The sequence below is a fragment of the Dermacentor silvarum genome, chromosome 3 (assembly GCF_013339745.2).
Source record: "Dermacentor silvarum isolate Dsil-2018 chromosome 3, BIME_Dsil_1.4, whole genome shotgun sequence".
In the NCBI taxonomy this organism is placed as follows: domain Eukaryota; kingdom Metazoa; phylum Arthropoda; class Arachnida; order Ixodida; family Ixodidae; genus Dermacentor; species Dermacentor silvarum.
Window position 1 is genome coordinate 6,916,691 of NC_051156.1, and position 26,198 is coordinate 6,942,888.

The window sequence follows — 26,198 nt, forward strand, 5'->3', positions numbered from 1 at the left end:
CTTCCTGTTGCTGCGCTTCCTGCAGAAGGTATGCATTATTCGGAGCCTATTCCTTTTCGCGAATTCTACCAACATCTCTCCTCTAGTGTTCCTAGAATCAATGCCATAGTTGCCAATTGCTTGCCCACCAGCCTGCTTTCTCCCCACATTTGCATTGAGGTCGCCCATGACTGCAGTATACAGAGTTTGCACCCCCTTTCTCGTTGCTAATAAACATCTTCGTAAACTGGTCTTCTTCATTATCGTGACTGGAGGTTGGGGCGTAAGCTTGTACTACCTCCATTTTATACCTCCTATTCAGCTTTATTACGACGACTGCTACCCTCTAAATAATGACGTAGAATTCATCAATGTTGCCCGCTATGTCATTATGGACAAGAAATCCTACTGCGAATTTTCTCGTATCTGGAACACATTATCTGGAACGTTGCCAGGTTCAGTTTCCAGTGGTGGCCTGTCCTGGACCCAGAGATTCTGAGCAACCTCTGCTGCGCAGCAAGTCTGACCGCCGCCTTGGTCAGGTGCTCCGCAGCCGCTGGGGACTGAGGGCCGTGGCTTAATTATAGGAGTCATGAGGGAGGTAGTGGCTGAATACTGCACCAGGGAGGCCAATTCCTGTTCTGGTGAGGGAGTGACTTTGTTGAAGCTTAGTGGACCTTCCTAATTTGGTTGCACCTGGACTAGTATAGCCCCACTAGCTCTCGGAGATATTTTTTGCCGGTGTCAGGCGCCACTCCATGCGCGAAAATGTAGTGGACTGGAGGAGGATTCGAACCTATGACCTTCAGATAAGAAGTCGGGTGTTCTACCTCTGCTCCACGCCACCACCCTAGCAAAGCCATGCACATGTGCAAAAGTGCAGTGAGCGGCAGGGCAGACGCACGGAACTGGCAGCCGAAGCGATAAGAGCGAATTCGCTGCCATTTGGCGCAACAAATGAAGAGACTAAATAAAGATATAGGACGCTTAAAAAGAAAATAGCCGAAAGTACATGTTATTCCTACACATAACTGCATCACTTAACTAACTATCACTACCTAACTTTAATTAACATCTCTAACTAAAGTTTACCTGCTATGAAGGCTGAAAAGATAAAGCCACATCCCCGTGTCGTGCCCCGCGTCGCAAAAAAAAAATCGATGTCGGCGTGCCGCGTCGTCGCGGACCATCTTGTGAGCGAGAGATAATTCCCAACCACGCATACCGAGCCCCTTAAGTGATGGCTCACACGCCCGTAAATACGGCGTCCCCATTAGGGCGACACAAGAGAAGTGAAATTCTACGCTGGAATGATGGGCAGCAACGGAGCCAGCTGTAGAACAAGACGACGTTCGAGCCACTGTTGATGATGATTAGTTAATCATAATGATGAGAAAAACTTGACGCCTAATTGTCCCTTTCCATAACTAAAATTATGCTCCCATATCATATCTATCCTATACAACCCTTATCTTCAACCATTACCTCCTTTTAGATGGGTTCTTACTATTCTCATAAAAAGTTGGGTTTAATTATTCTCTTAAATAAGCGCAGCTTCACTGGCTTAACGTCGCGAATACTGATTAAACAGCGGAGCTGGTCGCTTCAACTTGGCTTTTACTGTAGCTTTAACTCGACTCTTTTCTGAGCTTGTAACTTGGCTGTTACTTAGCTTTAACTTGTCTTTAGCTTTACAGTATGTGGTGGTGGTAGTTGAAGCCACCAGCTCCCCTGTTTCATGCTCGAGCGGCTTCCCGTCATCTTTCCTGCTGAGCCGCTTCTTCTTCCGGAGGCAGTTGCTTCTTCGTCCTCGCCATACTCGTCACCGAACGTCCGAATGCTCTGCGCCGACGGTGCACGGTATACTGCTCGGTAGACCCCCCCCCCCCCCCCCCCCCCGCTCTATTTCCCCGGTAAGCGTCGCGCCGCCACTGCGCCGGCCGTCTCTCTCTCCTTCGTAACCACAGATGATTCCGTCAACAATAGTCAGCAGGGGGCGCGACGTCAGTTTTTACACAAGTGATACAAAAAAAATGCGTACATGGAGGTGATATGTTTTGTATTCTCTTCAGATTTTGAAACTATTGAAACTAGCAAAACGCTGGACTCACTCATCTGTACGGACACAAACTCAGTGGTGATAGTAACGACTCCAATGGCTTTAACAACCTGCCGGCAAGATGATGTTTTACGCGGCTATAAACCTACATTTACGTACTCCGAGAGGGTGGAACAAACTTGGCCACTAAGAAGGTTCCGTCCCACGTGGTGATGGCAGACAATGCAGCAGTTGCGCACATATTTATCCGCCGACTTTTAGTCGCCGATAATAGGCGACTGAACGGCGCTCTTTGCAGCCATTTTGCGCCCCTCTCACCGGGCCTACAACGAAGGAGTCTCCATCGGTTACAAGAGTATTCTAGTGTCTGGAGAATTCCGGATTGTATAGGCTGCACACAACCACTTGGTTATATCAAATATAACCCGTAACGTCATCAAACTGCACACAGCGCGACGTCAAAACCGACCAGTTGCATCCATCGCTAAATAGCCTTCATCCCTAAGGCTTGCCGCTTCAGAACGCCCACGACAATATTTTGCAGGAAGACAATATTAATTGGCGCGCGGCACTTCAGTACAACCGCTTGTACTTTCTGAAATCGGCCGTAACTTTCGCAGTGCTAGGATTATTGCTGATTGTAACAGGTGACTATGCGAAGCTATAACGTTCGCGTTACAATCCTTCCGCCCTCCGTTTTCCCTGTTCTTTTTTATCTTTGCTATCACGCTTATTATGAGCTTATTAACGCGAAATCGCGAGACTGCATTGACACGCGATTTCGCGTTGTTGCTGATACAGCGCGATCGTACATATGCTACCTCACTGCACAACCACCCGACGGTTGGCATGTCCTCATTGTGGGTACGTGCCAGGTTGTCGGTGCGGGTTATCATCATCATCATTATTATTGCGCACTGACAACGAAGAAGCATCGCGCCCTGAGCACGAGCTGATCAGCAGTCTGGCGAGGACGAAAGCAGGTAGGCCTACATTTTTCAAGCACATTTCTTTTAAACCTCTACGAATGTGCGTCGAAATTCCTATCACAACGGAATAGTGAGGCGCTGTCACCTATCTACTGTCGTCAAGTAGCAACAGTGTGACGCTAAGGCAGTGGTACAGGACTAGCGGCAGTTCAAGTGCGCATCTTCGTTCTCCATCACTCTCAGGATTCTTTGTCGTTGCCACAATAACTGTCTACTTCTTCAACTAGAAGTCCACAAAGCTATGAAACTCAGCTCCTAGCGTATACGTGCGCTTTCGCTTTTGTTTGTGTCTCAGGGCAGAACAGTAGCCACAGTCAGTGAAAAACGAATATTTACTTAGCGAATCAGTTATGACAGTAATAAGGATTGGGACACAATATAGACATGTAGAAATACCGCTGAAATCACTCCTTCTTAAGTAGTAGTTTTTACGGACATAGCGCTTTCTGTCAACGGGCCGTGGTTGTTTGAAATGCACCGAATGTCCGTACTAGTGTTTTCGTGCACCGCTATCGTCCGAAATGAACCTCCATTGCAGAGTTGAAAGGTGATCTATTAAGCTGGGGGAGCTAGTAGACGTATGTGTACTTCTAATTGTGGAATTTTTTCATTAACCGCAACTAATTGTTGTAGGAGTAATTTTGCAGAGTTGAAAGGTGACCCTAAGCCTGCGTAAAATTATGCTGCTGCTCCGCCTCAAAAGAAAAAAAAAGCACGTTCTCACGCCTAGTGTCTCGTTGCATCTGACCAGGGTGGTAAAGCCGTGCCTCACCACTCGACGAGGGAGGAGCATCGGCGCATGGTGCTTGTTTATACTGGGCTTGGGTCACAAAAGACATGCTGCTGCTAGCAACCGTGCTGCTCGCCCTCAACTGCGCTCACCTGCAACAATGCGGTGCGTTCGCCGGCCCCGCGCGGTGGCGCGTGAGCCCCTTCATGGAAGCAGAAGAGTCGGCCACCAAGTAAGTCACCTGGGCATCGTTGATCGGCGTTTCGTAACCGCGCAGGCATTAGTTACTCATCTTTGCTGGTATCGACACGCACATGCACACACACACACACACACGCACGCAGAGACAGACAGACAGACAGACAGACAGACAGACAGACAGACAGACAGACAGACAGACAGACAGACAGATAGATAGATAGATAGATAGATAGATAGATAGATAGATAGATAGATAGATAGATAGATAGATAGATAGATAGATAGATAGATAGATAGATAGATAGTACAGGGGAGAACTCGAGGGAAAAATTCAGTACCATTCCACTCTGTGAAGGTGGATGACCAGCGAAGCTGTGTATGCGATCATTGACGGTTGCTCCGGCGCAACGTTCCAAGTTTGCGGGATCGCGGCCACATGGACAGTTCGCATTTCTTTCCGCCTCGCGGTCCTGGCGCGCAGCACGCTTACGCTTGGCGTCCGTGGCCCGCTCATCGTTGGTGGTCTTCCACCGCCGCGCCCATCCCCTTTTGTGTTCACGCCGTCGTTCTTGGTAGGCACGCTGTTCTTCTTCGAACCATACAACACGCGGCCTACCCATTTCACAGTCAGAGCAGAACTGAGGAAAGGAGCCTACGTAGAGCATGACGTCATGAGGCAGAAGACACTCAGATTGCTAGGCACTAGTTTGAATGCGCGGGATGGCGTACACGTGTATGATGCGAACGTATAGACATGACCGACGCTGGTTAAAGTGTGGTATCTGTTCTTATCAGCTTAATATCCTTATCCGCTTAATATCTGACACGGGTTCTATTTTGACCCAAGGTATTAAACTTATTTTTGCAAGTTCGCAGAGTGCTTGAAGCCTGCTTCACCTCCACCGCGGGACGGCCGGTATCTTCGGGATCGGCCCAATTTTTTAGTCTACAGACATCGATCCACTAAAAGCTAGCGATATACAGCTTCGCCGTAAACTGTAGCCACGGACTGGCTGTGTTTACCGAGGCTTTGCTTCCCGCAGTTGAGAAAGGAAGTAAGCAAGCAAGTAAGGGTGAAAAGCATCGCCAACGAAAACAATAAACGCTCACAAAAAAGATGCCCGTGCCAGATTCGATGGACAAATGAAGTGATAAACAAAGTATGAACAGAATTTACTAAATGCTAACGATGTTATCGTTCTGGCGTCGACATCGTTATCTTGGACAGTGATCAGAGCAATCACCTGGCCCTGCTGTTGCTTCTACATGGTCGTCTGGCTGATCGCTGCCGAAACTGCCACTGCAGCCCGCTTTTTTGATCGCAATCACGCATGTCTTACGTTGCTTTAAAAAGAGCTAACATGTTAGTCTTCGTGGTATTATCGACAAAAAAATGAGGTGGCAACAGCATTAGCATCGCTTCTGTTGGCATCACAAAGAAAGAAGGGGAGTATCGCAGTAAGAGGACGAATGGCACGCTTACGCGATAAAAATAATGTACGTTTTGTGGTTCTTGCCTAAGTTGTCTTGTATTAGGTAAATTTCCGTTGTACGCCAGTGTCTTTGGTGTCTGCGTCTCCCCTTTTGTCCCGTTCCTATGGCGCTGGTAACATGAATCAATCACGTAATCGATTATCCCGATGAAAAGAACTATTTATCCCAAAATTCATCGATAACCTAAGCACAAATGGACGAGATGTGCCCATGAAAGACTGTTCCCTTAATTATTCTACTGGCCGCACTACGGCCGTGGGAATTTTAGTATCTAAAGAGTACAAGGCCAACACACACTCCCTACTGTGGAAGAGCGCACCGCTGCCCCAATCGATGCTGCTGAGTGTAGGACCACGGGTTCAGATCCCGGCCGCGGCTGCCAGGTTCAGATGGGAACAGAAGGCATGGACACTCGCGTACTGTGTTTCGCGTGCCCAATAGGAAAAAAAAACATGCACTCAAAGTAAATGCGATGTCGCTCATTACGGCATGTCTCATAAATGCGTGGTGATTTTCGCAATTAAAACGACAACGTTTTTTGAGCGCTGTCGCCCCTCCTGCACTGACAGTCTGCGCATTCGTTTACCGACAAGAAAAATAAATGTTCTGAAGTTTCGCAGGACTAGAGATATCACAGGCATATAAAGTTACAGCCGAAAAGAGTGATAGCACCCTGACGGGGACGACGTGTAGTAGAGATAGACCGCCGGTCTCCGGTATCGTGATCGTTATTTCGAATTCCCATCCAAATCGCAGCATTTCGCAGGCTTCCAATGGCTCTTGATTAGTGCAGACAGAATACCTGCCACGAGCCTTCAGGGCAAGGCGTGTCAGGCCCAGTCAGCTACAGAAAGACTCCAGGACGCCAGCTAGCTCGCCCCAATTGACTGGCCCACTGGATCTTGCCTCGAGGGCCAAAAAACTTCGCGGGTTTCAGAGTTCCGAATACTGACGTGGGGACCTGTGATGTTCTGGGAATCGCGATGGGCTTACGTCCGGAGGGTCAGCACCTTCAGTGCGAGTGTCTGCGGTAGTCAAGAATAGGAGGGTCGAATTTTGGTGCCGCTTCCGCTGAGTTGCAGGAGCGCTTTGTAAGTAAGCTTAACATCGGCGTCAACTGCTATTGTCCTATTCAAGTACACCAGTGAGCCAAAGTATACGGACCACAGGGTCGCCGAAAAAACTGAATTTCTTCGTAATTAACAAGCATAAACTGGAATTGACGAGTGCACTGACAAGTTCTCAATGCCAAATTTAGACTACAATACTCAATTTCAAGTTGCATTCCAAGGCAGAAGGAAACAATCAGCTTTATGGAGCAACCGCTGGTCCGTATACTTTTGCTCACGGGTGTACATGCGAAATGCATAAACCCGCTTAGTAGAAAAGGTTAAATGAGTTGAACGAAATTCGTCTCTTGTATCAGCCGGATCAAGGAAGTGTAGTATTGATTTAGATACTCAACATTAAAAAAATTCAAAAATAAAAACGTAAATTCAATTGAATTTTGACGTTTTATGTCAATGCACGATATACGAGCATTTTTGCACTTCGCCCCGGTTGAAAATTGGCCGCCGAGGCCTGCATCGAACCCGTGACCTCCAGCTATGCAGTGCAACGCTACCGCGGCGGGTATTGCCCAAATTGAGCAATTTAAAAAAATTACGCGCAACGTTTATAAATCTATAACTCAGTAGCAGCAACAGATATCGCTGTTCTGCATGCTCCATCTGTTATTGCATCTCTTAGGTCAATTCATATAGGAGTTTACAGCTTACGTTAGTAAGCTGTAAACGTTAGCAGCCAACATATATTTTAGGGGATTTGCACACCTCATCGCGAGTGAGGCTAGCTTAGCAGGACTATTTGAAGAATTATCAGGCATTGCCTGGGATATTATTGGCCTTAGTGAGGATAAAAGAACTGCTGAGGCTTACACAGTGCTGACTAACGGCCACGTCCTCTGCTACAGAGGTCTTCCAGACAAGAGAGAATCCGGGGTAGGATTTCTAGTTCATAACAACATAGCGGGCAACATCGATGAACTCTACAGCAATAATGAGAGGGTAGCAGTCGTCGTAATAAAGATGAATAGGAGGTACAAAATGAAGGTAGTGCAAGCCTACGACCAAACCTCTAGTCACGATGATGAAGAAATAGAACAGTTTTATGAAGATGTTCAATTAGCCATGAGAAAGGTGCAAACTCAGTATACTGTAGTCATGGGCGACTTCAATGCAAAAGTGGGCAAAAAGCAGGTTGGTGAGCAAGCAATTGGCAACTACGGCATCGATTCTAGGAATACAAGAGGAAAGATGTTAGTAGAATTCGCGGAAAGGAATAGACTCCGAATAATCAATATCTTCTTCTAGGAAGCGCAGCAACAGGAAGTGTACCTGGAAAAGCCCTAATGGAGAAACAAGGAATGAAATAGATTTCATGCTCTCTGCCGATCCAAGCACAGTGCAGGATGTAGAAGTGTTAGGTAAGGTAAAGTGCAGTGACCATAGGTTAGTGAGGTCTAGGATTTCTCTCAATTTGAAGAGAGAAAGAGTGAAATTAGTCAAGAGGAAACAGGCCAACTTAGAGGCAGTAAGGGTAAAAGCAGACCAATTCAGGCTGGTGCTCACAAACGAATATGCAATTTAAAATATGAAGATGAAGACAACATAGAGGTAATGAATGAAACCGTAACTAAGTTGATCTCAGAAGCAGCAATTGAAGTGGGAGGTAAGGCACCAAGGCAACCAGTAAGGAAGTTCTCCCAAGAAACAAAGGACCTAATAAAGAAACGTCAATACATGAAATAGTCCAACTCAAGAGATCAGATAGAATTCGCTGACCTGTCAAAACTGATCAACAAGAAGAAAGTAAGGAATATTCGAAATTATTGCGTTGGAAAGATTTGGAAAGCCGTTAAATATGGACGCAGCATTAAATCAACAAGAAGAAAGCTTGGCATAGGACAAGGCAAGATGTATGCACTGAAAGATAAGCATGGTAATATCATCAGCAATTTCGATGACATAGTAAAAGCAGCGGAAGAATTCTATACTGGCCTGTAGAGTGCCCAAGACAGCCAAGCTATTTTCACTCGAAATAGTGATGAACCGGATACAGAGGCTCCTTCTATAACTAGGGATGAAGTTAGAAGGGCCTTGAAAGACATGACCAGGGGAAAAGCTGCAGGGGAAGATGGAATAACAGTAGATTTAATCAAAGATGGAGGAGATATGCTTGAAAAGCTTGCGGCCGTTTATACGCAATGCCTCACAACTTCAAGTGTACCAGAGAGCTGGAAGAACGCCAACATTATACTAATCCATAAGAAGGGAGACGTTAAAGAATTGAAGAATTTAGACCCATTAGCTTGCTTTCAGTATTGTATAAAATATTCACCAAGATAATTTCCAATAGAATCAGGGCAACACTTCACTTCAGCCAACCAGAGAACAGGCTGGCTTCAGGAAGGGATATTCTACGATAGATCATATCCATGTCATCAATCAGGTAATCGAGAAATCTGTGGAGTACAATCAACCTCTGTATATGGCCTTCATAGATTATGAAAAGGCATTTGATTCAGTAGAGATACCAGCAGTCATAGAGGCATTGCGTAATCAAGGAGTACAGGAGGCATACGTGAATATCTTAGCAAACATCTACAAGGATTCTACAGCTACCTTGGTTCTCCACAAGAAAAGTAGAAAGTTGCCTATCAAGAAAGGGGTCAGGCAAGGAGACACAATCTCTCCAATGCTATTCACTGCATGCTTAGAAGAAGTATTCAAGCTCTTAGACTGGGAAGGCCTAGGAGTGAGGATCAACAGCGAATATCTCAGCAACCTTCGGTTTGCAGATGACATTGTCCTATTCAGCAACAATGTAGACGGATTACAGCAAATGATTGAGGACCTTAATCGAGGAAGTGTAAAAATTTGGTTGAAGATGAATATGCAGAAGACAAAGATAATGTTCAATAGCCTGGCAAGGGAACAAGAATTCAGGATCGCCAGTCAGCCTCTAGAGTTCGTAAAGGAGTACGTTTATCTTGGTCAATTACTCACAAGGGTACCGAGATCACGAGAAAGAAATTTACAGAAGAATAAAATTGGGTTGGAGTGCATACGGCAGGCATTGCCAAATCCTGACTGGGAGATTACCACTGTCGTTGAAAAGAAAAGTGTACAATCATTGCATTCTACCGGTGCTAACATATGGGGCAGAACTTTGGAGGTTAACAAAGAAGCTCGAGAACAAGTTAAGGACCGCACAAAGAGCGATGGAACGAAAAATCTTAGGACTAACGTTAAGAGACAGCAAGAGAGCAGTGTGGATCAGAGAACAAACGGGGATAGCCGATATTCTAGTTGACATTAAGCGGAAGAAATGGAGCTGGGCACGCCATGTAATGTGTAGGATGTGTAAGCGGTGGACCATTAGGGTTACAGAATGGATACCAAGAGAAGGGAAGCGCAGTCGAGGTCGGCAGTAAACCAGATGGGATGATGAAGTTAGGAAATTTTCAGGCGCAATCTGCAATACGCTAGCGCAAGACAGGCGTAATTGTAGATCGCAGGCAGAGGTCTTCGTCCTGCAGTGGGCATAAAATATAGGCTCATGATGATGATGATGATGATGACACATCTCATCCATGAATTACTGCTTACTGATTAGCTGCTCCAAAACCCGGGCGATGCTTTTTCGCCCCCGACAGACAACATGCACCTTATCTTCTCCGTTGGTGATCAATAATGTTTAAATTAATTTATCTTTTCCTAAACCCTTAGGTATGTTCTTCCATGAACACATGTTACGAGAGCACCACAGCGCGAGTCTAAAGTCGAAATTATTGAAAGCTGTAGGAGTTCATAAAATTGCGAAAATTTCTTAACGGTTAAACAGAAACTAATTCTATACAACAACTTCGACTCACACTTACATTATTACCATTTAATCTGAGGCAATGGTACCAAAAGATCCGCAAGTGACCTTCTGGTCTTGCAAAAAAAAATGCGTTATGGGTCGTTCCTAATTTATCTTATAACAGTATTGTAAAACTAATTTCACACTTTGAGTATTAATTATTGCATTCTTTAAGGATTGAAATCGGTAATAACCCAGATAACCTAGGATCTACCGGAAAACTAAAAGTCAGTATGTCACTACAAGACATCGTGAACAATGGTTTGTTTCGGGGTCATGTACACATTACGGTTTCCGATTGTGGTCCTCCGCTGTACAAAGTTCACTCAATAATTTTAACCTAACCGAGTCGGAATTGTGCATCCTTTTAAACACAGCCTTATACAATCTGCTTAATTATTTATTTTCTTCAATTTTGTGTTTTTAATAATCTATGTAATTTTCATGTTTTTTAAAGCTAATGACTTGTGCATTTGAGATTTTTTAATTGTTATTTTTAAGACCTCTCATGCCAACATTTATGGCATATAATTAACATCTACTAGCTACAATCCGTTGATTTCGTCATTTCCCTTTAAATGCAACAAGCGTAATCAAATTCGTTGCGGGAGATGCCTAATAAAACAATTCGGATTTCCCTGTTCCCAAGTTTTTCAGATAACAGTGCATGACGCAAGGCCCCCTTACAAGTTAAGCGGGCATGAGGGTCATTGTTATTGAAACGAAACTTTGGCGTTGATTTCAAGAGCGTTGAAGCTGCCGGAATGTAATAAAGCAGTAGCTATGACACAGCTAAAGTGGATAGATTATATACTAGTTGAGAGTAGGATGAAGACACGGAGTTGTGCAGGTCATATATTGTCCGGAGCGGACAACCGGTGGTCTGAGTGCGAGTGCGAGATGAATCCAGTGGAAAGTGGCAGTGTATTAGGTGGTGTGATATCGGGATGTCTGCTGTAATATGATGTCTAGACGAATAAGTGACATGTGACAGGGCCAATTGGAAATCACAAGGAATTGGAATTGGAAATCGTCTTGGTCTTATGATGATGGCATTTTACGAGACGTTGACGCCGCTAACGCGTTCTCTCGAACATTCTCAGGGCTTTGCGAAAATCATGTCTGAGCCGCTGTGTGGGCTGCTCGTTAAAGTTATCAAACCAAACTTTCATTACGCCTATAATGCGACGATTTTATTGTTGGAACTGAGGATGTCGATCGAATTCACGAGAAAATTGTTATGCTAGAAATTTTCGTAAGAAAAATTCCAGTAGAGCCTGATCTCCTTCGACATTAATGCGATTGGCATTCAAGCAATGTATCGAAACATCATCATCATCAGTCTATATTTATGTCCACGGCAGGACGAAGGCAGGACGATGTCCAATTACCCCTGTCTTCCGCTAGCTGAGTCCAACTTGCGCCGGCAAATAGTCTAACTTCATCACTCCACCTATTTTTCTGACGTCCTCTACTGCGCTTCCCTTCTCTTGGTATCCATTCTGTAACTGTAGTGGTCCACCAGTTATCCATCCTACACATTATATGGCCTGCCCAGCTCCATTTCTTCCGCTGAATGTTAACTAGAATATCGGCTATCGCCGTTTGCTCTCTGATCAACGCCGCTCTGTTCCTGTTTCTTAAAGTTAGGCCTAACAGTTTTCGTTCTATTGCTCTTTGTGCAGACCTTACCTTGTTCTCGAGCTTCTTTGTTCACGTCCAAGTTTTTGCCCCATATGTTAGCACCGGTAGAATGCAATTATTTCACACTTCATTTCAACGACAGTGATGAGCTCCCAAGCCAGGATTTGGCAAATGCCGTCTATATGCACTCCAACCCATTTTTATTCTTCTGTAAGTTTCCCTCACATGATCAGGGTCCCCTGCCAGTAATTGACCTAGATAAACGTACTCCTTTACAGACTCTAGAGGCTGACTGGCGATCCTGACTTCTTGTTTTCTTGTCAGGCTATTGAACATTATCTTTGTCTTCTGAATATTCATCTTCAACCCGACTCTTACACTTTCTGGATTAAGGTCCTCAATCATTTGCTGTAATTCATCTCCATTGTTGGTGAATAGGACAATGCCATCTTTTGCAAACCGAAGGTTGCTGAGATACGCGCTGTTGATCCTTACTCCTAAGCCTTCCCAGTCTAATAGCTTTTATACTTCTTCTAAGCATGCAGTGATTAGCATTGGAGAGGCTGCGTCACTTTGCCTGACCCCTTTCTTGATAGGTATCTTTGTACTTTTCTTGTGGAGAACCAAGGTTGCGGCGCAATCTTTGTAGATATTTGCCAAGATAATCACGTATGCCTCCTGTACTCCTTGATTACGCAATGCCTCTATGACTGCTGGTATCTCTTCTGAATCAAAACACTGTAGACTCTATAAACACTGTATAAAATACTCTGTATTTAGAACCTCTAGTGGTCATTGTGAGACTTGTATTCCTTCGTCTATATGCATTATACACTGCCACCGGAATTTGCCCACTTTGCTATGACACTCGCCAGGATTGGTCAGGATAAAGATTGCATGACGGCGACAGTATGACGATGCCGCAGTAACGACGATGTAATGACGACGAAGGAATTACGTCGATAGAACAACAAACTCGACATGAGAATGACAGCATGACGTCAATGGGACGGCGATTTTAAAATTATGACGATGGTATAACGATGACATCGTGACTATTGTGGCGTTATGACAACACCATGACGACGACTGATGAAGACAATGGCGTGAACACGATGGCATGACAAGAGTCGGATTAAGTTATAACGACGACAATGCATCAACCATAACGGCATCACGACCGCGAGCACCAACTATAGTGGCTCAAGCAAGCAGACAACTTAGGTCACTTGGTCAGCGTATGAGGCTAGATAAATAGGTATATGTGAGTCACAGTGCTTAAAGTAAGTGAAGAATGCTAATCGCAGTAAAGTTTCTCAGCCAATGATCATATTGGACGCACCGTTTTCGAAAGCGGCATGCCAATGGCGAAGAGCACTTTCGAACAAAAAGCTTCGCCAATTCGGCTCCCGTGCTGTTAGACTACTAGGAGCTTCGGCCGAGAGCCCCAGCTCCGAATGTTCTAACAATTCTCGTTAATACATATTTCTCTGGGACCTCTCACCTAACAAAACCGTTTAATCTGATGCAGCACTTTTCGCTTATAGCTTATGTTCACGGCTTGATCAAATGGAAGCGCGCAAGATGCCAGGCATACGTTTTTGTTTCTTTCTTTCTTTTTTTAAACTGTATTTTTGTATATCCTGCGCTGTCGAAAGCGACAATGATCCCTTTTGGCTTGCACCAGCAACGTCCCAATCTACCAAATATCGGCGGCACCACTTTTTCTGCGAAACAGCCAGAGTCAAAATGACGGCAATAACCGCCAAAGCTGCTCGCCTCGCCATTCTATCTCAGCAAGGCCTGTACCACAGGGCAAAACTTTTTTCTCTCCTTCTCTCACGTCAGCGGGAACCAGGGTCTCGCGCGTTCGCGAGGCGTATCTTGCCAAGGCGTAGTGGACACCTCTCGGATGTGCGCCGTCTTCTGCGAGCATTTCAATTGCAAACCGAGCGGCGAATAACGGCGTCCCGGTTTGCTGACTCTGAACGAAACGGACCAGCTGTCCTTTCGCGAGGAGGCGGCCGAGAGCGGCGGGCTCCATCTCGAGACGATGTCTCACCGCGCGCTTTCTTTTTGAGTCATCCGCTTAGGGCGCCTTTTTCTGGCAGGGCCTGCGCATTTCAAATGCTGCGCCGTTCAGTTCCTGCTTGCTTGCTGCTTGGCACGCACGGGAGAGCACTTGTCCTGCGCGCCTATGCCGGCATCGATCGCATCGTATGTGCATGCATGATACGTGCGCACCCGTGGCTGGCAATCCAGCATGCCTTTACTATCGCGCCTCACTCGGCGCGCTTTGTGCCACCAATGAAGTCAGAAGCCCGAGAAATGAGGCTAGCTCGCAAGGAGTCGAAATAAGTGCGTTTCTGGCGATGCTGAGTGGAAAAATAAGCTACCAAAAGTGCGCCAGCGTGGCCATACCAGCTGTTCTGCTTATTGTATCATGCGTAAGAGTATATACGTCTTTTTTTAGCTCACTGTTGCACTTTACATGCTCACTATTGCCATAATATGCTCACTATTGCACTTTATGCCACAGTATTAAAGCCAGTTATTGCGAAGCCTGCATTCTTCCTATTTACGGATGGAAAAGCGCCAGGCCCTTCCGCAACATCCTCAGACATGGCGGTATCATGAAAATAATGGATTCGGGGAGGCCGCTTTTCGACGGGGGCGAAATGCAAGAACGCCCGTGTACCGTGCATTGGGCGCACCAGGTGGTCGAAATTTATCCGGAGTCCCCCACTACGGCGTGCCTCATAATCAGATCGTGGTTTTGGCACGTAAAACCCCACAACCTAATAGGAAATAATGTATTGTGTACATGGGCGGTAAATCGACGTAAAGAACTGTTAATTCTGCTTACATTGTGAAAGCTATTTTTTGTATCATGTGGATTGGCTTTAGCACTGGCCCTTTATACTACTTTCGGTATGCTCACTGCACCCCGCTTTCTCGTGCACACAACTAATGTTGATTGATTTTTTTGATTCATTGATTGATTGATTGATTGGTCGATCAAGGCGACAAACAGTCACCTGACCTGCTTGAGCTATGCAGGCTTTACTACGTCCATTGCAGTCAGAAACTTCCGGTCACGTGCCTCATCGGTCTTCTGAGCGGGAATAAAAAAACGCGTTTTAAAATTGTTTCCATGTACGGAAAGTCCCTTTTACGTTCTCAAATAAAAGAACGGCGCATAATGCCTCCAAACTAATACTTAATTTTTTTTCGTATAACTAACTGGAAACTGCACTTGAAAATTACGGTTATGTGGAGGGTAAAAGTGTTGCACATCTGCGGGCTTATGATTTAGCGCACTCCTGCTTCTTTTCCAGTTAAATTTAGAAGCTACGTAAACTGGAAGCCGTCCAGAATCAGTGAAAAGGGTCTATGTCCGGAATGTTCGAATAAATCATACAAAACTTTTCTCATTCTGAGCAATATTGAGTTTGTCTGATTAGAACCGCAGTATAAATTGTCAGTCTTTTGTTTCTTTTGTTTTCAGGTTCTAGTTGGTCCGAAACAAAATGTGTCGTAGCTTGAGTATTCTGTCAGTTTTTCATATTTCTTGTAGACATGTTCTCTTTCACCAAAATAATATTCTGTCTCGACTCTCGCGACACTCCAGTTGATTTCGGTATGTTTGTATGATACATGTTGCTGCGTACGGCCTGCGTGCCGAATTGTTGTGGGAGCAGAAGCCTTTGTCAGGCCACATGGCCTTTAGCTTCTGCTTCCTTTCTGTTGTAAACAGGAGAAATAAACTCATTCATTCATTCATACATTCAAGCGGCAAAGATGGGAGCGCCTGTTAAATCGCTCTAAATGACGGTCGCAGGAGTGGCGGTGGGGACGCCTCCGAAGACGAAGTGGTCTCGACAACCGAGCAGGCCGCTGCCACCCATCCGGTGCGGGCGCGTGGCCGCGAGGCAGCGGGTGGCGGCAAGCGGCTGCCCATGTCGGCGCCGGGACACCGGCGATTGCACCGCCAGTGGCCAGCTCCTGGCGGAAGGCGTGGCGACGACCGAGACTTCGATGAGGGAGACCCCTTCTACAGGCGCCTCTTCAACCGACGACAAGCACGCGACGCCGACGTTAACAGTACGTGCACTCTCTCGTCCCCTGTCCCACCGAACAAGATTAAACTGCGTAAATTCATACGAGCCACATACACTGTGATTTTTTGCGCACCATTTTGACGAGAAAGTTCCAAAATCAGTTTGCAATTTGCGTAGACCAAACTATAGTATCACGTCATGCCCTAGGGTTCGTGCAAGTAGCTTGCCTTTCAGTGATAATGATGGAGAAACAACACAAAACTTTAGAATTTCTAAAAAAAGTCCGACCAGGCTAAACTCCATTTGGCATCTACGAAGCATTACGTAGCTCTCACTATGTAGGTGGTTGTTATGCTACCCACAGACCCAAGTTGGCGTCGAAAAGACTCATTGAAAAGTGGCACATATCCAGTGTCCCCATGGCGCATATTTTTAGACAGTACTATTTTCGGGAACCGCCCAGAAAAACGGCCAGTTACACTGCAAAAAACTAGGTTGACTCGGCCAAGAAGTTTTGCGATTAAATCATTGCGTTTTAGTTGTAAATTCAGCGAAACGTACTTAGAACGAATGTTGACAGATACAAAGCTAAGCATAAATATTAGGTCCCCGAAGACGAGAGGAAGAGGAAGTACATTATCTACCTAACTTTAAGCTACAATTAAAAGTATTCGTAACAATAGAAAATAGTGTGGCCACTGGAGCAGGATTACTTCATCACATGCGTGTGGTCAGCTTGAAAAGCTTGCGGAGCTCGGTTTCGGCATTAATTTGAATTTTCATACAGTTCCGCAGCCAGTAAAACATATTACAATATGCCAGAATAACGACCTAAATATGAGGCACGCCTTAATGGGGGTAATGCGTTATTTTTGACCACCGGGGATGGGTTCTTTGACATGCATCTAAACCTATGTACAGTCGAGTTCAAAATTTTAGACACCACGGGAGTGGCGACTAAACTGCATCGCTGCGCCTTCTAATGGCAGCGCGCCTAAGTTCGAGAGCGCGTACTGCGCACGAGCATCCTTTTATCTGCCAACCTGCTCGTTCGGTCGCTTCAACCGCGCACGCACCGGAACGCGGGCGAGAGCGCAAGGTGCCACTCCTGCAGTCGCCGTGGGGTCGTAGAGCGCAAAAGACATCGCTGCTTTCTCACCTTATCACATAATTCGATTTCAGAAAAAGTGACTCAAAGCATGTGTTCCGCACCGCGGAACGTGTAGAAGCAAGGCACAGAGGGCGGCGCGCTCCCAGCGCTCCCAGTACAAATGAAGTGTTTTCGTCGCAATATGACAATATCATCGTTCCGGCGATTCCACGGCGACATCAGAAGTGGAACCTTGCGCTCTCGCCCGCGTTCCGGTGCGTGCGCGATTGAAGCGAGTGAACGAGCAGGCTGGCACGTAAAGAAGGACGCGCGTGCGCAGTGGGCGTTCTCGAGCTTAGGCGCGCAGCCATCAGAAGGCGCATCGATGCAGTTAAATCTAAAATCCCTATGTAAGAAAAGTACCGCCATCTTCTCTTTCCTCCGCCGCCTCCTCTCCTAAAGCTCTTGCTTTTTTTCTTTGCTTTTTGCTTGCGAAAGCTAAGTCGATGGTGGCACACCTAGAAAGTCCACGTTGAAGCTTTCAGGCCGGGCGCGGGCCGCCGCCGCCGTCGGCGACTGCGGCTGCGCAGAGGACTTTCAACATGGCTCCGAGGAGGAAAAAAAGAAAATATAAAGAAGTGAAAAGCGCGCGCTATCATCGTCCAATCGGACATACAGGAGAGAGAGAAGCGGCGTTTATCAAAGGATGGCGGTACTTTTCTTATATAGGGATTTCAGTTAAATCTTAAATCTTTCTGTCGCCATATTTTGAACGTATGGGCTTCTATGGAAGCTTCGCTACCAGGTGTATTTACCTTGGAAGAGACGGCAGAGGAAAGACTGGATGGCGGTACTTTTCTTATATAGGGACATTAGTTAAGTCGAAAACCCCTATATAAGAAAAGTACCGCCATCCTTTGATCAACGCCGCTTCGCTCTCTCCTGTATCTCCGATTGGACGATGATAGCGCGCGCTTTCTCTTCTTTATATTTTTTTTAACCTCAGAGCCATGTTGAAAGTCACTCTGCGCAGCCGCAGTCCCCGGTGGCGGTGGCGGCGGCGGCGCGCGCCCGGCCTGAAAGCTTCAACGTGGACTTTCTAGGGCCGCCACCGTCGACTTGCTTGCGCAAGCAAAAAAAAAAAAAAAAAAAAACAGGCGCTTTAGGAGGGGAGAAGGCGGAGGAAAGAGTAGATGGCGGTACTTTTATTATGTAGGGACTTTAGTTAAGTCGCCGCTCCTGTGGTCTCCAAAATTTTGCACTCGACTGTACACGAGAGTTTTTTTTTTTTTTTTCATTTCCGCTCGAAACAGAATGCGGCACCCACGGCTGCTATCGAAATCGTAACCTTTATCTCAAAAGTGCAGCGTCATAGCCGCAACGCTATTGCGGCGGCTAGCCCGCAAAACTGTTCCGCACTATAGTTTAAAAAAAACAGTGGTGGGCTAGCTTGTATTGCATTACGTGATGCATAGCGCAAGGGGAGCTCGCAAGACGTCAGACATGTTGAAGGCATGGCGCGAAGGCAAACCGCCTTTCTTCGCCTTTTCTGTCGCCTTGTTTGCCCCGTTTGCGCTGCGCATGACTCTATGCAACACAGTGTTTATCGCCAACGTTAAGAAAAAGTGTAACTACTAGTACCGGACTGCTTTCACGGGTTGTATAAATATATGGCTTTTCTAAGATATCATCTCATGCCTAGCCAACGTTTGACGGTGATAGATAGCCGCAACTTCAGTAACCGAAATTGTGGCTCTCTCGGCTAAATGGCTCACCTTAAGTGCGGCGTTACTTAAACCTTGCTTCAAGAAAGTGATCGAGAGTAGGTCACGATCTGTAGGGTGGTTATGGCCGTAGGCCCTGCAGCGAAGAACGAGTGTGTTTGCTACATAAAGCCACCGTCAATTGGGAACATCAGAAAAGTCGAGGCCGTCTAGAAGCTTTATGCGAAAGAGCGCTGCAAGGGCTTACGAGACACGCAACTGGCACACGAACACGAACGACTGCGAACATCTTCCAGTTGCGTGTCTCGCAAACATTTGCAGCCTGTTTTCTTGATAAGTTTCCAACTAGCCCAAACGCAAGCCTTATTCTAGAAAACTTTCTTGTTTGCACTAATCATCGTCCTAGAAGTTTGAGGTGCTCACGCATACTGGCTGCCTAGTTGGTTCATATACTGTTCAAAAACCAAGGGTGAAAACAAAAAATACCGTCGTCAGGGCGCTCCTATCGGGGAGGATATCAGAGGCTGCTCGCGTATGCATAGCAACCAGCTTTGTGCGAGTTTTCAAGGGCTGCTCAAACAAGTTTTTTTCTTTTTTTAAGGATACAATAGGCGGTCAAAGTATGACTGCAGTTCGGCACCGTTTGTGTGTCATACTACTAATTCGTGTATGATCCTTAAAGAGACTCTAGAGAGAACAATAATTTGAACTATATGATTCCGCTACCTCTCTAGAATTCCAAAAAGTCACACTAACCATAAGACATTAAGTGGAGGCTTGGTAAGCTAGAACAGACGCGAAAATTAACCATAGTTAGCGACGTCTTCTTGAAGCTTTGCTACTAGCTCGCCGTGACGTCACGTATTTGTATATTTGTAATACGACTGCTCGTGTCTAACTTTTTTATGCGATAGCAATTATATGGACACTCCAAGCACATTTCTGCCGTCGGCATCGCCGTCGCCGTTAGGTTCCGTATAATGTCCAAGAGCGATAAAATCAGTCGCCGCGCGGCGTATGCTCTATGGGCGAGTGAAAACGTGTGAGGGTGAGCCGGCGATCAAGAGCTGGTGAGCCGGGGGCAGGAGCTCAGTGGGGCCGGCCGGGATTGGAGGCCTTGTCAGCCGGTAATAGTTGAGAAGGAAGCGGGGAGTAACCGCGCCATCTTCTGTTGCGCGCAAGGTCCCGGGGGGGGGTAGGAGGTGGGTTCGCGTTCTACTTCGGGCAGCCCGAGGCAGCCGCGTGCGCCCGCCGGGCTGCACGGCTCCCGAGGAGGGTAGGAAGGGGGGCACGTTCTACTCCGGGCGGCCGCTGTATCTTGAAAGCCATTTGCGACGGGGACAAAATCCACCCTCCGCTGTCTTTTCGTGGCTTAGTTCGCGTTGATACGAGCGGCAGCACGAAGGTCAACTTGCTCGTTGCTGCTGCCGCGCTTCCTCATACCAGCGTTTTGACAGCGAGTGTGCGCGGTTATCGAGTGAGATGTGTTCATGTTTCCTTGCGCGCTCGTGACACCATGCTTGTCAGTTTAGTTAGTATGCCTATGTTACCAGTTTATACGGCCGATAAAACTACTCTCCTTACTTCGTATAGCTGTCCAATAATTTTCTATCGCAATCGATGCTTCGCCTTTCAGGCGAAACTGCGACTTTTTTTTTATTTATCAGTCCCGCTGCGGTGGCTTAGCGGCAATGGTGTAACGCTGCTAAGCACGAGGTCGTGGGATCAAAGCGAGGCCGCGGCGGCCACATTTGAATTGGGGCACATGTTGTAGTGTTCCCAAATTGCATGGCTGGCTTTCGTCGAGATCGCTCATCAATAGATAGTGTTGTTGATCTGGCTACGTATGTCCAACATCAAAAGTCATGCAGAAGATTATGTGCAGCTTTGTTTCTGTATGTCAAGGGGGCATACGATAACGTATCTCACGAGACTATCCTCAATGCTCTTGAGATGGTTGGCTTAGGTGGTCGAGTTTTTCAATGAATTTCTCATGAGCTTTTTATGCGATCGTTCTTTGTGTGTACCGGCGATGGATCAAACCGTACGACACTACACCTACCGAGGCGTCCCTCAAGGTGGAGTACTAAGCCCCACCCTATTCAACCTCACACTCATTGCATGGTCTCGTTGAACATCTGCCAGCAGCAATCAAGATATCAATGTACGCAGACGACATATGTATATGGACTTCAGGTGTGACACGCCCTCAAATACGTGCAAGAATTCAAAAAGCTGCTACACACAAACAAGGTCTTGAAATCTCGTCAGACAAATGTGCATTGGTAGCATTTACCTGCAAACCAATGAAACCCTACGCCATCTCTATAAATGGCCAGATAATTCCTCATGAGAACACTTACAGATTTCGTGGCATAATCATTGATAGAGATCTCTCATGGAGCCCGCACGTGACCTACTTGAAACAGCGTTCGACAGCAATCTCCCAGCTTTACAAGTTTCTTGGCGGAAATACTTGGGGAATGTCAGTACATGCAATGTTGGAATTGTACGGGGCTCTTTTTCTGGGCTTCTTGAGATACAGTTTGCCCGTACTGACCAACACTTGCCAGACAAACCTTCGTTCTCTACAGGCTATTCAACCTCGGGATCTAAGGGTTTGTCTTGATTTTCCGAAATGCACATCAACAGTGGCGACTATTGCAATCGCCCGGTACCAACCCATACGAACGCACATAGCGGTGGAAGTGTTGAGAGTGCACATTAGGCACTTTGCCCGGGCCCGTTCCCATCATCTGGCAACACTGCCATCAGAAAGGCCGCAGGCATCATTTTGCACTATGATTTCGGAGTATTACACTCGCCTTCCATCAGGCTTCTCCCCCGCAACTATGCCATCGATTCCGCCATGGTGTTTGGATCGCCCTGCAGTGCACCTCACCGTTCCAGGAATCAAAAAGAAATCTGAGCTGTCATCACCTGCTCTTAAACAACTCACTCTGCTCCTTTTGCACGAAAGGTACGCCGACCACGTACATAATTATACTGACGGATCGGCAACTCTCCAGTATTCCTCTGGAGCTGTGGTATTCCCAGCGAAAGCCATCACCATCAGTTTCAAGACGTGTCACCCCACGACATCGACGGCTGCGGAACTTGGAGCTCTTCGCGCTGCACTTCGTCTCGTCAGCCAAGAACAACCTCGAAGATGGTCAATATTCAGTGATTCAAAGGCAGCACTGCAGTCTTTGCTATCAGCCCTGCGACGTGGGCCACAAGAACAACTTGTATTCGAGATTAGGAGAACTAATCCATACCTTGACTGAGAAACGACACCACGTGACACTTCAGTGGCTTCCAAGTCACTGCGGCGTCATAGGAAACGAACACGCCGATAACGCTGCTCGGACGGCTCTTCAAGGCGACAAAGAGGAACCAATACCGTTATCAAGGACAGATGCTGCTTGAAAACTTCGAATGCTCACCCGTGATATCACGTTCTCTCTGTGGAACGCAGGAAGTTTTCAAAGCAACCGGCTGCACAACTTAGACTCCTCCCTACGCCATTTGCATCCCAGCTGGACTCTGCCGTCGAGAAGCTACCCTACTTTTTCGAATATGGCTAGGAGTGGCCTTCACTAAGTCTTTTGCATTCCGAACCGGATGGGCCGACGACGCCTCGTGTGATGACTGTGGTAGCGAGGAGACTCTTCAGAACCTTCTCTGTCACTGTCCTCGCTACAATTTACAGAGATGATCGCTCGTACACGCGATAGCACGTTTTGACCAAAGACCTCTAACAGAGGAACTTATTTTCGAATGCCGACATCACAAGTCATCGCAACGGAGGGCGACGAAGGCACCTGTTGCAGTTTTTAAGGTCAATAGACTTGGACAAACGGCTGTAGCCCAGAGAGATGTTCATAGTGCTGCAAGTGCTACAATGCTGTGCCACCTGTGACCGATTGTGATTGTGTATCTGTGCTCCTTTCTTTCTCTATCTCTACTTTCCTGTCACTTTACCTCCCCCCCCTCTCTCCTCAGCGTAGGGTAGCAAACCGGATCTTCCCATCTGGTTAACCTCCCTGCCTTTCCCCTTCCTTCTGTCTCTCTCTCTCTCTCGCCATTGGGGCGAAATGCAAAAAAAGCCCGTTCCCCGTGCATTAGGTGTACGTTAAAGAACCCCTGGTGGTCAAAATTAACCCGAAGTCACCCACCACGGCATGCCTCATAATCAGATCCATGCCCGTAAAACCCCATATTGAATTCAATTCAAACAAAAATGCAGTACAATGAATTCTAAAAAATCCCAAGGCTGAACTTGCCGAGTTTCAGGAACTTTTACTAAAACCGCTAAAATACAGAAAAGAGACTTTGAAACCTGTGACGTCACACTGACGTATCGGTACTGGGGTTTCGGCGGGAAATTCAAATTCTGCAATCTTCATTTCGCCCTTCTATTAGTCAGCCTACTGCCGCGAACGTACGAGAGTAGAGGTTCGAAAGAATATACTTCACCTGATCTAGCGTTTCTCTTTAGTGTGACTTTAACACGTCTAGCCACTAAGACATGTTGCAAGGATAAGTGACCAGAATTACAGCAGCGTGACTGAAGCAGAGGTGGCTCTTTGCATTAACGATACTGATTACACCGGCACGCAATGCAAGTTTGTGACAAGCGCGGCAATAATACTGCTAGGTTCCGTGTTAGCAACACGCGATAAGAAGTATAGCGGTTGTCTTTGATAGTTCTGAGTATTGCTAAAGCAGAATATATATATATATATATATATATATATATATATATATGTGTGTGTGTGTGTGTGTGTGTTTGTGACATGATATAGTGAGGATAAAAATGACTATTTTATAGGTACTTCACGGCTTCTAATATCGAAACATTGGGTAATGAAGGTTACGTATTTTTTTTACTAGAATCTGCGCAAACGTTATAGAGTGGAAAGAAAACATCCAGGAAACTTCCTTGTTCGTTAGGTAGTATATCAAGGGGGTACAGAAAACGAACCATTACACAACGCAAACGGCCCCTAAACCACCACTTTAATTCAAATCATAGTTGCGCGTTCCCGGGTCGACTTTTCTGGTCCACTCATCACACTTCATGCATTTGTGCCACCAAAATAAAAGCTGCCGACAGGTCTATTAGGAAGGACGTCAGTTCAAAACTGTCAGCTTCCAGGCCTTTTTTGTGGAATCTTACGAGCACTCGCTCTTAGCGTCTCGCTTGCATGTCGTGGGTCACTTTTACCTCGTGTTCACTGCGCATGCGACAGCAACAGCGTGTAGCCGAAAAGCGTGGACTCCTCATAAACGAAGGTTCATAATGTTATGAAGCAGAAAAAGCGCGCCCACCTGACAGTTGGTGCTTACGCAGTGCCCGCATGTCTTCTAGAAGAGTAAGAGGCGAGGAGGAAAGAGCACTGCTGGCGAGGGTCGTGAAGGCGAGAAAGTAAATGTGCTCCTGCCTTTGACGTTAGAGTGAATTATATAGGGGCCCTTTACGCCCCAAGCAGTGCTTATTTATTTATTTATCACAGTACCCACAGCGCCATTTCTGACATTACAGTGGGGGGGGGGGGGGGGGGGTGAAGAAGGAAAAGGTGCGCAAGGTACTACCGCGCTCAGGCGGAGAAAAAAAAATAACATTGAGATAGGAAAAACACAAACTTACTAAACATAAAAATTTCACAGCAAGGAAGAACATGAGTCATTTGATGTTATGGACACTCAGGCAATTTGTTCCAGTCAGAAATTGTTTTGGGAAAGAAAGACATTTTGAAGAGGTCAGTCCGGCAACTGTATTCTTTAACTTTGAGCTAATGGTCTCTTCGGACGGACACATAATCCGGGCTAAATATATCTTGGGTTTGGTCAATTCCAGTTCCTGAATGAAATATGTTATGAAAACATCTTAACCGAAGAACTTCCCTACGTTTTTGAAGTGTGTACCAGCGCAAAGTGTTTTTCGCACTTGATACGCTGAAAAACCTACCATAGTCATTAAAAACGAAACGAACGGCCAAATTCTGAACTGTTTCTAGCTTTTGAATGTCAAGCAGAGATTTCGGGTCCCAGACTGTGCAAGCATACTCAAGTATGCTTCTAACATTTGATATATATAACAGTTCTTTGGTTTTTACAGGAAAATGTTTGGCGTTACGACGCAGGAAGCCCAAAGCGCGGCAGGCTTTGGCAGTAACAAAATCGACATGGCGGTGCCAAGACATTATACTGTTTAAATATACACCAAGAATTTTAAATTCTGACACTGACAGCAGTTTGCTACTGTTAACGTTATACGTGAAATCATGAGGAGTCTATTTTTTATAGTGAAACACATATGTACAGACTTTTGTAAACTAATATGCATACCCCAATCCTCACACCATTGAGCTACTGTACACAAGTCCTGTTGTAATGCTTCGCAGTCACCTCGATCGTTGATAATGCTATACAAAACGCAATCATCCGCGAAAAGTCGCATGCGTGAAGAAATACCTGTGACAATGTCATTCATGTAAATTATGAACAGTAAAGGACTAGGACGGATCCTTGAGGCACCCCTGAGGTGACATCAACGTCATGCGACTGTTTCCCGTTGGTAACAACTCTCTGACGCCTCAGGCTCAAATACTCCTTTATCTATCTAAGAACGTTCTCATTTATGTTGTACCAAGACAATTTTTCTATTAATAACGAATGTGACACAACATCAAATGCTTTGCGGAAGTCAAGAAATAAGCAGTCAACAGAATGCCTTTTATCCAGTGCGCTTGTTAAATTATGCACGAATTTGGTAAGCTGGGTGACACACGAGTAACCACTGCGAAAACCATGCTGGTGGGTATTTAATAATGAGTATGCACTAAGATGGCTCATAATATTAGTATAGAACACGCTCTCTAAAACTTTACATATCACACTGGTTAAAGACACTGGTCGATAATTTGAAACAATATTTCTAGTTCCAGATTTGTGTATAGGCACAACGTTTGCAAGTTTCCATTCATCAGGTAGAGATCCATCCTGTAATGAATGCTTGGTGAAAAGAATCTGCAGGTACTTTGACAGAGAGAACGCACAAGAAGAGAGCAGGATCGTGGGTATGCCATCTGGTCCAGTGGCACTGTTTTCTTTCTAGTGTTCTAAGAGCGACACAATTCCTCGCTGATCAAATACAACGTCCGCCATGGGCTCAGCACTGATAAAGTCAGCTGCGACATTCGGCACGGCTAATGTTGATTTCAGCAGTTGAGCGATGCAAACATACGAATAGGGAAATAAGAAAGACGTTTAGTTTTAGGAAAAGCCAGCATTCA

General features: G+C 46.0%; 1 protein-coding gene and 1 non-coding gene across 2 annotated transcripts in view; both read left to right on the top strand.

The window, feature by feature from the left end:
- The first annotated feature begins 3,789 nt into the window (after positions 1-3,789).
- LOC125944177 (uncharacterized) overlaps positions 3,790-26,198 on the top strand; it is a 38,066-nt gene continuing 15,657 nt past the window's right edge. Inside the window, exons 1-2 of the mRNA XM_049664485.1 lie at positions 3,790-3,989; positions 15,864-16,126. Of these exons, the coding sequence (XP_049520442.1) occupies positions 3,865-3,989; positions 15,864-16,126 (388 nt within the window). The 5' untranslated portion in view covers positions 3,790-3,864. The remainder of the gene's footprint in view (positions 3,990-15,863; positions 16,127-26,198) is intronic.
- On the top strand, positions 4,713-4,900 carry LOC119446933 (U2 spliceosomal RNA). Its single transcript, XR_005190856.1, has one exon. It is a non-coding gene; the product is annotated as a U2 spliceosomal RNA (small nuclear RNA).